The following is a 14867-nucleotide window of genomic DNA, read 5'->3' on the forward strand; positions in this document are numbered from 1 at the left end:
GCCCCTCCATTTAAACTAATGGGGTGGAATCATCTATAGCCAGTACAGGTAATGAAAGTTTGTCGTCTTCGAATAACACTCTAAATTCTTCAATGAGATTTAAGCCACTTCGTGTTGAAGAAACACTGGTTATAGCAGATCCAACTGAATTGTTTTAAGGCTTTTAGATTCATTTTAAATTTGTTCTGAGTTATGCGGGGATGTTTGGAGGTTTGCTTATATTTTTAAATTAGTCTTTTCTACTCCACCTCTATTAGCTGTTCCTCTAAGGGTTTGAGGGGAGGCTATGGTGACTGATGTCCAGTATCTCAAAGACAGAAATGTCAAGAAGCAGTCAGGCAATGTGCTGGTTAATTTGGAAAGTAAAGGTCTGTAGCAGCAGAAGTGCTGATGGGTTAGCTGTCTCCATAACGGAACAGAAGGAGAAGTCCTGAGTGCCTTAGAAGAACCATAGGTGTGTTGAAGATGAGGTTACTGGACCAGTAGGTGAGCTGTGAAAAAGATGTTGTCTCATTGAAATAGCCACTGAGTGAATGTGAAAAAAAAACATCTGCAACCATGCCAAAGGAGGTTTAAGTAGAGACAAGCGAACTATCAGAGCATATAAGGATTGAATCTTTATTTCTGATGTTTGTAATTAGAAGACTTCATATAGTCCTTTTATAGTGTAACAGATTTTGTTTTCTCTTCCTGTGTCATAAATTTGGATGTTTTGCTACAAGTATATTGGTAATCTCTTCTGAATATGTTCAATGACTGACCACTATGGTGAAATTAGAATTGTTGTCTGTTGACCCAGCTTTCATACTAGGATCTGATTTGTCTCATATCATTGTCAGCTGAGACCATAACAATCTTAATCTTTGTTACTCTGCCCACTGGCCTCCTTTTGTTTGACTGAGAGCCAATGTCCTTTAATTTGGAAATTCTCCATATGTTTAAATCTCTCCCTAGTATTACCCTAAACCCTATACTACTTTTGCCTCCCTTTAAGATATCTTAAAGGCTTTTGGCCATCTCAGGTTTGGTGTCCTTAATTTTAGTGAATTTTGCAACACTTGTGAGACACCTGAGCATATTTTTATTACAACAAATATTTGTTGTTGTGCAATACTTCAATTTAATACCGGTAGGCACAACACTTGAATGCACACAATTGCAATGTGTTTTGGCTATATAAGCTTAAAAGTTTGTATGTGTTTGACCTCAGTGTCATTACATATACAGCAAATGTTCTTAAATTTCATTTGGTTGTAATTAAGATATTTTAAAATTATAACCTGGCATATATTCAGGCTTTCAGCCCCTGAATTGATAACCGGATGAAACATACATTTGAAATAGTTATTTGCAGAATTTTAATACATAATTTGGACAATTACATAGAAAGGGATGAGAAGGACATAGGCTAAGTGCAGGGAAATGGGGTTAGTGTGGACAGGCATTTTGATCGGCTTGGGCCAAAGGGCCTGTCTCTATGCTGTAGGACTCTATGACTCTATAATAGGAAATGGTCAAAGTTCAAGTCTGATTGTACTTTTTGCTGCTTAGGTAACAAAAACTTAAGTTTAATCTTTCTCTGTTCTGCATTTATGTTCTTATGGTCTGAGTTGTACAGTTTCTGAACAAATGATAGCTGAAATATAACATTGGGAAGTTCGCATTTTAAAAAAATTTTGTTTTGTTTATTTGTTTTTTAATTTCCATTTTAAAAAATGGAAAAATGTGTTCGCAATCTTGTTTTTTTTTAACCTCCAACTGAGTTCTTCACTGGAAGACATTGTTTACAGCACCGTTTAACTGTAATCCTGGGTGTGATTTGTCAGCACGCACCAGGAATCAAATGTGGCTTTTATAACACTGGAGGAACTGTTGTTGAAGGATCCAATTACTATTTTTCTAATACTTCAGTTCTTGATGCAGAGTAGAAATGGAGTGGTCTAAAATGTTTGCTATTCTAACAATATTTTTAACAAGACTGTAACTTCAACGAACAGCTATTCTATAAATTTTACTACTGCTTTAATTTTTAATTACCTTGATTTTTTTTTCAGGCTGAAAATATTTACAATGATGAAGATCCTGAGGGAGCTCCTGATCCGGAAGGTCAAGGCTCATAGTTGATTCTAGTTTTCAATCATTCTTTTTCTACACAAACATGAAATTCTGCTAATGCTGTTTTGGGAGAGCTGGTTGGTGTAAAACCACCACCTCCTACTGAGAGAGTTTGGATAAAATGTGTGTCCTCCAGAAAGGACGTAAAAGTTTTTATGATTGCCTGTTCCCCATATGTGCCAGTCAGAGTATTGTACTGATATGTCTGCATTCCTTCAAAAGCAAAATATTCTGGATGCTGGAAATCTGAAATAAGAACAGTGCTGAAAATGTAGCACCTGTGGAGAGAAAAACAATTAACATTTCTGGTGTGTCTGTCACCTTTCTTTACAATGGTTCTGATCAGTTTTCACAGGGCTTAAGTTAACAATGAGCTGGCTGTGCCCCTCCGCTGGGTGTGTTTTTGATAGGTGGGCATGGTGAGCCCACAATATTCCACGCAGCACCAAACTCTTGCCCTCAATGTGCGTCAAAATTAGCAGCCTAACCATCATATGTAATAATTGAGTCATTCAAGCTTGGTAAAAGCTTTAAAGCAAAATATCGTGGACACCTGAAATCTGAAACAAACACAAAAAATGCTGGAGAAACACGGTCGGTCTGGTAACATTTGTGGGGAAACCAACAGAGTTGATGTTTTTGAGTCCAGGATGACCGTTCAGGAAAGTCTTGCAGAGTCATCGTGGACTCAAAAATGTTAACTTGGTTTCTGTCTCCACAGATGCTGCCAGACCTGTTGAGTTTCTCCAGCGTTCTGCATGTTGGTTTAAAAACTCAAGTGACCAACTAATGCTAGAGACATAAAACTGCAGATACTGGAATCCAACGTAGGCAAACAGGAAGCTGGAAGAACAAAGTTCTTCTATAACACGATGAGTTCTTGTGCAACCCCATATAGAACAATTGTGTTTTAGAAATAGTGCTTAATGTGTTGGTGAAACAGCGTTACAGCCAACACAAGTTTTAAAGTTTGCGCTGTAGAAACAGTGCCCAATTTGTCAATCACGCTACAGCAAATTTCTGTTAATGAAACATGCATTATAGCAGAATGACCTGTAATATATTGCAGAATGTAGTTGATATGGGCAATTGGCAAAATGTGGACAGTCTTTTAAAGCAGATTCCAAAATTGTCGGAGCATCCCCTCTGGAGATTGTGCAATGTTACTTCCCTGGACTTCCAGGATCCATGTTGAGTTCCTCATGGGCCAGCTAGTAGTCTCCCCAATGAGTTCATGGTACTGCTGCAGCTCCTGAAAGTAGGGTGTCCTTTTCATTGAGGGGCACATGTCCCGCAATCAGACCGCAGAGTGAGCCTGCAGCATGCTCTGGCTGCTAAGGCAGGCTTCTTTCTGGCTCATTGGCTCACTACCGACCTTTCCTTTTTTTTGGAGGATGGGGAGTGGCAGTAGTCAGCTCACTCCACGCTATCAGCCCTATGTTTTTCATTGCACAGATGTTGCCTGACTTGGATGTTTTCAGCATTTTCTGATTTTATGCCTGCATTTCTATTTTGCTAATAGAACATAAGCAGTTTGATATCCTATCGCGTACCTTGCATATTTAAAGCTTGCCCCGACTATCTGGATGCTGCAGTGTGTTGTGTTTATTGTTTCTTTTTGAGATACGAGTCAGTTAAACCAATTGAATATTCTCTATGAGAGGGTCTTGCTAAACAAGTGTATTGCTCCCAATAAAATGGATGTTTTTCTACACAATATTAAATGTGAATTTCTTTACCTGTCTTTTGTTAAATTGCCTTTCTCTGGTTCATAAATTACTGCAGTCTGCCAGAATACAAGAGGTGCGCAACTCTAGTTTAAAAAAAAATCCTCTTTACTCAGTTTTTAATAATTGGGTCTGTTACCCTGAGACTATGCCCCCTAGTTGTAGACTGTCCAGTTAGTGGAAGCAACTTCTCAACATCTTCCATGCAAAGTCCACTCGAGTTTTATTTCAATGCAATCACTCTCATTCATCTAAACCTCAAACGTTAAGCTCACTCTGAAGGATCTCCTCAAAGGGACAGTCCTTGATTACAGCAGTCACTATTTTGAGACTTTGTAGCGCTTCCTCCAAGGCAAGTATTCCATTCTTGAATAAGGAATCTGAGATTCTGTGTAGTACTCCAGTGTGGTTCTCAGCAAAGCTCTGTGCGATTATAAATCTGAATTCTTGTATTCCTAAATGTTATCTTTGTTTCTTGTACAAGGATGCTCAAATCTCCCAAAACACCAACATTTATTTTTCAACATTTTACTGTTTTTCCTACCAGAGTAAATAACTTCATGCTCCCCATATTATATTCCAGCTGCCATCTTATTGCTCACTCAGTAACCAATCAATGTTTTCTTGCAGCCTTTGTGTCCCCTCAACATGTACCCACATGGCATTAATTCATTTACTGGAAATGTGTTGCTGGAAAAGCGCAGCAGGTCAGGCAGCATCCAGGGAACAGGAGAATCGACGTTTCGGGCATAAGCCCTTCTTCAGGAATGAGGAAAGTTTGTCCAGCAGGCTAAGATAAAAGATAGGGAGGAGGGACTTGGGGGAGGGGCGTCGGAAATGTGATAGGTGGAAAGAGGTCAAGGTGAAGGTGATAGGTCAGACTGGGGTGGGGGCGGAGAGATCGGGAAGAAGATTGCAGGTTAGGAAGGCGGTGCTGAATTCGATGGATATCCATCAAATTCAGCACCGCCTTCCTAACCTGCAATCTTCTTCCCGACCTCTCCGCCCCCACCCCAGTCTGACCTATCACCTTCACCTTGACCTCTTTCCACCTATCACATTTCCGACACCCCTCCCCCAAGTCCCTCCTCCCTACCTTTTATCTTAGCCTGCTGGACAAACTATCCTCATTCCTGAAGAAGGGCTTATGCCCGAAATGTCGATTCTCCTGTTCCCTGGATGCTGCCTGACCTGCGCTTTTCCAGCAACACATTTCCAGCTCTGATCTCCAGCATCTGCAGACCTCACTTTCTCCTCAATTAATTCATTTAACAAAGTTAGATTACTCTGGTCCTTTCATATTAAGTGATTAATATAGATTTTAAATAGCTGAGGTCATAGAACTGATGCTTGCAACATTCCATTTAAATGCTTCCAACTTGGACTTCTCAATTTATTAACCATTAACCAATCTTTAGTACATTCATATTAACCCAGCCCCATGAGCTATTTGCCTCATGTAATGTTTTAATGTGGTACTTCGTATTAAATATCATCTGGAAATCTAAATATAAGGAGTAATTCCTGTTTTTGTATCCCACTAGTTACGTCCACAAAAACTAATATTGTCGGATAGTATTTTCTTTTCATAAACTTCATTCTGTCTTGTCAACACATTCCTAATAATACATTCCAGAACTTAACACAGTGGAAGGTTAACTGATCAGTTGGGGCTTCTCTTTTCAATCCTGGGATCCTTTGGAAAACTTAACCTACCACAAATGAATTTGGTAATTAAAAATACAGATTGCTGTCTACTTTTTCCCTATTTGATCCTTACAGCAAAATGCACTCTCAATACTGTGTTCTGAAGAAGGTTCACTGGACTTGAAATGTTAAGAATCTTAGAGTTCTACAATGTGGGAGCAGGCCATTTTGCCCATTGAGTCCACACCGACCCCTCAGAAGAGCATCCCATCTAGAATCCCCCCCCTTATCCCTATAACCCTGCATTTTCCATGGCTTATCCACCTAGCCTGCACACTGGGCAATTTAGCATGGCCAATCCACAAAACCTGTGCATCTATAGACTGTAGTAGGATACGAGCACCCAGAGGAAACCTACCCAGGCATAGAGAGAATGTTTGTATGGAGTTTACACAGTCATCCAAGGGTGGAATTGAACCCAGGTTCTTGGTGCTGAGATGCAGCCGGGCTAACCACTGAGCTATCGTGTTGCTATTAACTCTGCTTTCTGTCCACAGATGCTGCCAGACCTGCTGAGTTTCTTGAGCAATATCTTTTTGTTTCACTAAACAAATCCATTACCTGCAGCCATCTCTTTTGGAAGCTTAGCAGGTAGTTTGCATGGATCCAGAGAATGTCAGAGTTTTGTCAGTTATAACTGCACAAAAGGTTATTTGGCTCAATTTGCATTGATTAGAAGCAAATCACATTAGGCTGTTGTAGTTCATACTCATTCACTATATAAAGAAAATCCAAAAGTCTGCTCTGCCATTTGATGAGATCATACCTGAATGTACTTAATGCTGTTTCCCTTGCATGATGCCAGTACCCTTCAAGTTTTAAGATGCGGGCATTTAATCTCCATTTAAAGTATCAATTGAGCCTCTACAAAAGATGTCCACAGCCTATAAAGGAGCAAATCCCTCCTGATCTCAGGCCTAAAATGGTCTTCCCCTTCTTCTGGGTCTCTTCCCCACCACTCAACACGCACCTACCCACCCAGGGGAAGCATCCTTCCTGTGTTTTTCCTTGCAGAATTTTGTATTCTTGAATGAGATCATTCTTTAAAGCATGTCAAAACGTTGGATTGTTTTCTCCTTACCTGATCCCAAAGGGATATTGATGCTTGGCATCATTTTTGAACCTTACCAAAATGGGTCCCCTCAAGCTTGAACAGGCTATCTAATATCAAAGTATCAATCAACACTCAATCCAATCAGAAATCTAGCACCTATCCACATGAGACGCAATTAATCAAGCAGTACATCTCGTAATGATGCAGCAATACTGCCGGACTTTCCCTGTTGTAGCGTAGGAGCACCCAATGGTGCAAATGAGATGTATGCAAATTTGGCATACATTATTGATCTCAACTGTATATTGGAGATTGGGTTAGCGCATTAAAGTCCCAGTGTGCTGGGCTGTTTGGTGTTTAGATGCAGGTTTCAGCTTTGAACAATTGCTTAGTTGCTTTAGTTGATGTATGTTTTGTTACGTTATGTATCAGATGAAATTGAGCATTGATCTGGTACAAAAGCTTATTTCAATATCTGGACTAAATGGTTGTGTAGGATATTTAATGTTGATTATAGCTAAACCAAATTAAATCAATTGAAATGTTAATATCTTCAGAAGGGAATTTGCATGGGTTAGAAGCAAATCACATTTTCCTCTTGTAGTTCGTGCTGATAAAAATATTTTAAAAATCTGCCTGATTCTAAACTAATCTATATATTAATTCCATCTACTACCTCATTAGGCCTACCAAAGATGCATCAATTTCAGACTGGGCATTTTCAATTAACTTGACCAGAACCGCTTTTGGGAGTGAGTACCTGATTTTTCATTTGTCATCAGCGTTTTCAAACATTTCTCATGCAGTACCTAACTATTTAAGGTTATAGGAGAAAGTGAGGGCTGCAGATGCTGGAGATCAGAGCTGAAAATGTGTTGCTGGAAAAGCGCAGCAGGTCAGGCAGCATCCAAGGAACAGGAGAATCGATGTTTCGGGCATAAGCCCTTCTTCAGGAATTCCTGAAGAAGGGCTTATGCCCGAAACGTCGATTCTCCTGTTCCTTGGATGCTGCCTGACTTGCTGCACTTTTCCAGCAACACATTTTCAGCTATTTAAAGTTATACCACTGTATCCTGAACTCTGTTTGCCAGGGACTATTAATTTATTTTATTGACATTGTCAACTTTAATCATCTCAAACACCTCCATTTGATTCATCCTTAAACTTCTATAATCAAAGTAATAGAGTAATTGAGATGTACAACATGGAAACAGACCCTTCGGTCCAACTTGTCCGTCCTTACCCGATATCCTAAATTAATCCAGTTCCATTTGCCTCTTAAGTCCTTCCTTTTCATATATTCATCTCATTACCTTTTAAATGTGTGATTGTACCAGCCTCCACCTCTTTCTCTGGCAGCCAGAATTGAGAACTATCCAAAGAAGGGAAAAAAGTTACAGCTACAAGGAAAAGGTTGGGACAAGCTGATTTGCTCTTATTGAGGACCAACACAGATTTGATTTGCCAAATGGCCTCTGTTTTTAATCATTCTATTATTGTAGAAGACCAATTTTTCCAAGTATTGTGTTGCACACTGTGATTTTGTATTGTAATGTCTCTCAAGCTTCATACCAAAACAAACAAAGACATGAAGCAAGGCTCGTTCTTATAATGACACTACATTTTAATCAACTGTTTCGGTGTTTGATCTACACATTCAGTAATTATTTCATTTAAGGGACTTAACCATACAACAACAAAAACTGTAATCTTACACTGCAAGATAAAATAACCAATATAAATGATTATCAAAAAGCAAACGCAAAACAAATGCTTACCAGGATAAATATGACAAACAGCAAAAGTGAGCAAAAACATCCTGAATGTAATCAGTTATATATGAACGTGAAACTACGTTGTTGATCCATGAGCAGCATACATATATTTTCCATGATCAGGAAGAAAAGAATGTGAACGTGGGCAAATATAACTTAAGACACTTAAATACTTTCATGCACTGTCCCTTGAGGGTGGCATGGTGGCTCAGTGGGTAGCACTGCTGCCTCACAGTGCCAGGGACCCAGGTTTGATTCTAGCCTCAGGCGACTACTTGTGTGGAGTTTGCACATTCTCCCCTTGTCTGCGTGGGTTTCCTCTGGGTGATCCGGTTTCCTCCCACAGTCCAAAGATGTGCAGGTCAGGTGAATTGGCCATGCTAAATTGCCCATAGTGTTAGGTGCATGAGTCAGAGGGAAATAGGTCTGGGGCGGTTAGTCTTCGAAGGGTCAGTGTGGGATATGTTGGGGCAAAGGATCTGTATCCACACTGTAGGGAATCTAATCTAAAATAACTTCACTATGTCCTAAACAATTTGCAACATGAAGCAGTGAACCCATTGTACACTTCAGGCTATATTGAACTCATTGTAATTTAGTCCACTTTTTGAAATAAAGTTATCACCATGACCACCTGCAATTGGTGAATGATCCCGATAAAATTAATCCACTGCTCAGCTTAATCCTTTACAAACTTACAAGGCTTATCGGTGATAACATGGTTTTGTGCAGGGAAGGTCATGTCTTACAAATCTAATAGAATTCTTCAGAGGTGACAAAGTTGATTGATGAGGGAAGGGATGTAGATGTCATATACCGAAGGGGTGATTTTGCTGGTTAGTCAGAAATACCTAAACCCTTTTCATAGTCAGCTCTACTGCAAATAGATGCTTTAAAAATAATTTTTATTTCAATCTGAAAGAAAACAAGTTAGCAAAAGCCTATACATCTCCAACTCTCTCGTTTTTCCTGTATCAATTCTTTAACTTGTGGCCTGTATAATGGACTGAGGACATGAAGAGAAATCCCAAAGAAAATTGTTCTATATTTCTGTTTATGTTATAGACAATAGGTGCAGGGGTAGGCCATTCAGTTCTTTGAGCCAGCACCAGCATTCATTATGATCATGGCTGATCATCCAAATCAGTATCCTTTCCTGCCTTATCCCCATAACCCTTGATTCCACTATCTTTAAGAGCTCTATCCATCTCTTTCTTGAAAGTATCCAAAGTCTTGGTCTCCACTGCCTTCTGGGGCAAAGCATTCCATATATGTTAAAAATTGACAATCTTTGCTGGATTTCTTAAACAGCTGAGGCAACTATATGATCAAATTTCCAGAAGCTTCTGAGCTCCCTACATTGTGTAGCTAAAGCTGACACAAAGGTCTTGGTTCACTCTAGATAAGGAAAGCTTCAGAACCCATTATATTGAATGAGGTGCTAGTAATTGGCAGTAGCTCTTCACCTGCAATGGAAATCTGGACAGGTAAAGTGTTGCTTCATGACTTTCTACTTTGCTCAAGGTGGGTCCTCAGCCCCTGAAAGCCTTGTCTTTGTCACATGACTGACATTGGAGTTTAAGTTGTAATATACAAACCTGAGATTCTAGGTTGCTTGCTGTTTGACTCCTGACGAAAAGCAAGACTCCAGACTGATTTGGTATTCTTACTTGGACTCTTTATCTTTGATTTCAAGTTACTGGATGGGAAGAGGCCTGCACAACTAAAGATGACAAAGCCCAGTTCACCAAAGAAGCTGTTATTATGTACTGATCTCCATGAAGTTATAATTCATGTCAACTGATTTTTAAATACCTATAGATTTACCAAAATGTGTAGTTTCTCACCTACCGGCTATCCTATTGTCTTTAATATCCTGGGAGCTTGTGTGTGTGATCGGTAACAGAGAAATCCCTCCATAATTTAATTGTTTTGTTAATAAAGCCATCTTTGATTGTATGCTAGTAAGAAGGGTAGCAGGGATAATTTGTAATTTCAGACCTGTGAGCTTGACGTTAGTGGTAGGGAAGTTACTGGAGAAGATACAGAGATAGGGTATATACCCATTTGGAAGAAAATGGGCTTATCGGTGATAACATGGTTTTGTGCAGGGAAGGTCATGTCTTACAAATCTAATAGAATTCTTCAGAGGTGACAAAGTTGATTGATGAGGGAAGGGATGTAGATGTCATATACATGGACTTAGTTAAGCATTTGATAAGGTTCCCCATGAAAGGCTGTTGAAGAAGGTGAAGTCGCATGGGGTCCAGGGTGTTCTAGCTAAATGGATGGAGAACTGTTTGGGCAACAGGAGACAGAATAGTAGTGGAATGGAGCTTCTCAAAATGGAGACCTGTGACCAATGGTGTCCCACAGGAATCCGTGTTGGGTCCATTGTTGTTTGTGATATACATAAATGATTTGGAGGAAGGTGTAGGTTGCCTCATTAGCAAATTTGCAGATGACACGAAGATTGGTGGAGTAGCAGATAGTGAAGGGGACTGTGAGAGAATACAGCAGAATATAGATAGTTTGGAGTATTGGGTAGAGAAATGGCAAATGCTGTTCAATCCAGATAAATGTGAGGTGATGCATTTTGGAAGATGCAATTCCAGAGCAAACTGTACAGTAAATGGAAAAATTCTGGGGAAAATTGATGTGCTGAGAGAACTGGGTGTTCAGGTCCATTTTTCCCTGAAGGTGGCAACGCAGATCAATAAAATGGTCAAGAAGGCATACGGCATGCTTTCCTTCATCGGATGGAGTATTGAGTACAAGAGTTGGCGGGTCATGTTATAGTTGTATAAGACTTTGGTTCAAAGAACAAAGACCAGCCACATTTGGAATACTGCGTACAGTTCTGGTTGCCACGTTAGCAAAAGTATGTAGATTCTTTGGAGAGAGTACAGAAGAGATTCACCAGGATGTTGGCTGGTATGGAGGGTGCTAATGAGGAGAAGTTGAGTAGATTAGGATTATCTTAATTGGAAAGAAGGAGGTTGAGGGGGATCTGATTGAAGCCTACCAAATCATGAGAGGTTTAGACAGGGTGGATAGCAAGAAACTTCTTTTCCCAGAGTGGAGGACTCAATTACTAGTGGTCACAAGTTCAAAGTGAGAGGGGAAAAGTTTAGGGGAGATATACTTGGAAAGTTCTTCACGCAGAGGGTGGTGGGTGCCTGGAATGCGTTACCAGCGGAGGTGGTAGGGACAGGAATTATAGCGTTTTTTAAGCTGTGTCTAGATAGATACGTGAATAGGCAGGGAGCAAAGAGTTACAGATCCTTAGAAAGTAGGCGGCAGATTTGGATAGAAGGTATGATTGGCGCAGGCTTGCATGGCCGAAGGGCCTGTTCCTGTGCTGTAATGTTCTTTGTTTTTTGGGAAAATGGCAGCATTTGGAGAGTATCCATACAACTACTTCAGTGAGGGGCAGTCCTATAAGTGACCCTAATACATATTTCACTATGTAATTCACTTTTATTTCTCAAACCATATTGTTATAAGTTAACAGTTTCTGCTATGTTGCAATACCTTATTATATCATGAAAGCCTACTCTGAAGAATTAGGAGTTGGCAGAAGGTGGGGATGCAAAATAAGGAGTGACTTCTCAGGACCCACGGCAGCAGTGACTTCCAAGAGCCCGCAGTGACACTGAGACTTGAGGTTTTGGGGAGGGAAGCCCAGCTATAGCAATAAGACTTAGATTCAGATGCTTCACCCTTTCTTCTTTGCTCATTTTTATTTTGTTTTTCAGATTTTGTTTTATTTTAATTCTGTTTTTTGTATCTTAGATGATTGTTTTGGTTTTTGTAGCTAAAATGGCTGTTTTCTTAAAATTCGGGTTTTTGTACCTAAGCTGGTGACGTTGTACACTTTTCACTGTATTCCTTTACTTCACTTGAATATATGTGACAATAAAACTTAATTCTACAAAGGAAAAGGAATAAACAATGCCTTACTGTCTCCTGCTTAAGAATTGAAAATTGATTGTACTATACATTCACATCCCTTTTATGGTAGGCTTTTAATCAGGTGACCTTGCATTACCTTTTCTGGCTGAGTTTTTAAAAAAAATTCTCTTGAGATGTTGGTGTCACTGCTGGCCAGCATTTATTGCCTGTTGTCAATCGCCCTTGAGTCTCACTTTGTTTTAAAAAGTTGTGAAGTGCAAGGAAAATAGGCTGGGAATAGGCCATTCAACCTGAAGTCTGTTCTCCCATTTAATGAGATCATGAGGGATGTTGTATCACTTTAAAGATGTTATAAGAACTCATTTGCATATAAGTAAGAGATGCTCTTGAACATAAAGTCTACACAAGTACCTTGACCAATTTATTTGGAAAAATGCATGTGACTAGTATTAAGGATTTTCTTGAAATTTTGAATTCTTCAAATCCAACTTGTTTGAAGATTCTGTAAAAGTTCCAAATTCTGTTAAACATTCCCTGCAAAGGAAAACACATTGTCAAGAAGCTTTTCATATAGAAAGTAGAATTGAATTATCTTCAATGAATCATTTTTTTTCCCCTTCTCAAGGCAAACTGCATTTGTAAAAGCCACGTCTTTATTTTTCTGTATATTTGACTGTGGACTGAAAGGATCAAGCATCTTAAATGATACTATCACCTTCTCCCTCACCTTCATCCACTTATCGCTTTCCCAGCTACCTCTCCCCAGTCCCATCCACCTCCCACTTATCCCTCATTCCTGAAGGGCTTATGCCTGAAACATTGATTCTCCTGTCCTCAGATGCTGCCTGACCTGCTGTGCTTTTCCAGCACCGCACCACACCACACCCTGAAAGAGTCAATGACATTTGATAAATGGCTCCAACTAATTATTGAACAGAATTTTTTTGACAGCAATTAAGCACTAAACTGAAATGTTTGTTTCCATTAAGAATGAGTTAAACATATTTCTATACATTTGTTTGTATCAAGAGTGCACTTTTCAATATTGTCATTATCAATAGACTGCTAACTTTATTTCCTGTTAGGGTGCCTTTTGATTACAGCCCATGCTGTAACAAGTGAGTTAACATGGAGATAGTGGCAAAGGGTATGGTTGGAAATGTATGAGTTGGCACCAAGTTGGCACAGCAGCTGTAAATGGGTAATGGATGATTTTTAAAAATTCATTCACTCAATAAAGGCATTTATTGCCTATCCCTAATTACCCAGAGGGCAGTTAAAGGTCAACCCCCTCTCCCCCCACACTGCTGTGGGTCTGGAGCCACATGTAGGTCAGACTGGATAAGGATGGCAGTTTCCTTCCCTAAATGACATTAGCAAATCAGTTTTTCAGACAATCGACAGTGGATTCATGGTCATCATTCCAGATTTTTATTAAATTCAAATTCCACCATCTGTCATGATGTGATTCAAACCCAGGTCCCCAGAACATTACCTGGATCTCCAGATTAACTCCACTAGGTAATTAATAGCAGTGCTAATACCACTAAGCCATTGCCTCCCCTCTGTCACGAGTATATGGGAATGAGGGGCTATGGGAGACTGGTAGAGTGACATGGTAGGAAGCATGATGCATGGATATAGGGGCATAATTGGCATGGATGGCGCATGGAGAGTAAAGGGATGAGAGCAGAAGAAACAAGTTCTGTTTCAGTTTTTATTTTGCAACTTTTAACATGGCTGGAGCCTTGAGACTGAGAAAGAGCTCTTTCTCAGTCATCTGACCAGACTTCCAACACACCCTTCCCATATGGTTGAAAACCAGAAGAAATATTGTTTGACTCTGGAGTTTCCTGCTTCTGGGGCTTTTTGAGTTAGTTAGAAGGGAATATCATTAACAAGACTTCCTCCATTAGAGCTCACATTTTGTGTTACTAATCATAGGTTCATAGAGCCCATGAACCCATCAAGTCTGTATCACCAAAGATATTTTAGTGCTTTTTACCAAAACCCTCTGTCTCCTACCACTTATCCAATTTTGGATATGACTTGTCAAGTTATCCTGGATTCCAGCTTAAACCAATTGCTCAAGAACTTCACAGTCCATCTTCTTGAATTCTGTGCTTTCATCCACGACAGATGTGAACTACTCATTTAGCATTCTGCCAATGTCTTTTGGCTTCAAACACAATTTGCTCCCTTGGTCACAACAGGCCCTTCTATTTCCCAGGTTACTGTCTTCCCCTCAATATACTTTTAGAATTTCTTGGGATTCTCCTGTATCTTTCCCATTGGTGTTTTCTTACGTCCCTCTACTCTAAATTGCTATCTTGAACTCCCTTGCACTTTGTATACTCCTTTAGTGCCTTAATTGTTTTGCTTCCTTTGTACCTACTCTCTCTCTTTTCCTTTTTACCTAGCCATGAATATTCCTAAACATCTAGAGTTCTGTGGGCTTGTTGCTCCCACATTTGAACCTAAAGGGAACATGGGCATGTATTCCTCCAAGTGCATTTTTGAATGCCCCTCAATATTCTGCTATAATTTAACCACAAATAGCTGTTCCCAGTCTAG

The 14867-nt window shown here is 39.7% G+C and overlaps 2 protein-coding genes across 10 annotated transcripts in view; one reads left to right on the plus strand and one right to left on the minus strand.

Annotated features, from left to right (window-relative positions):
• The window catches only part of LOC122564570 (histone-binding protein RBBP4), an 86020-nt gene that overhangs the window by 47957 nt on the left and 23196 nt on the right, over positions 1–14867 (plus strand). For 4 of the 8 annotated variants that reach the window (XM_087976648.1, XM_087976647.1, XM_087976649.1 and 1 more), the window contains one exon: positions 2055–2106. In XM_087976648.1, the coding sequence (XP_087832774.1) occupies positions 2055–2106 (52 nt within the window). Of the gene's footprint in view, positions 1–2054; positions 3856–7287; positions 7356–10074; positions 12346–14867 lie in introns of those variants that run through there. The other 4 variants (XM_043719667.2, XM_087976651.1, XM_043719661.2 and 1 more) reach the window with 3 other exon arrangements.
• Positions 12702–14867, minus strand: part of sync (syncoilin, intermediate filament protein) — a 72515-nt gene continuing 70349 nt past the window's right edge. For both annotated transcript variants that reach the window (XM_043719669.2, XM_087976652.1), the window contains exon 4: positions 12702–12827. In XM_043719669.2, coding sequence (XP_043575604.1) covers positions 12743–12827 — 85 coding nt within the window. In that variant the 3' untranslated portion in view covers positions 12702–12742. The remainder of the gene's footprint in view (positions 12828–14867) is intronic.

This window comes from Chiloscyllium plagiosum, unplaced genomic scaffold (genome assembly GCF_037043375.1).
Source record: "Chiloscyllium plagiosum isolate Xiang-an unplaced genomic scaffold, Cpla_swu_hap1 HiC_scaffold_30, whole genome shotgun sequence".
Taxonomy (NCBI): Eukaryota; Metazoa; Chordata; class Chondrichthyes; order Orectolobiformes; family Hemiscylliidae; genus Chiloscyllium; species Chiloscyllium plagiosum.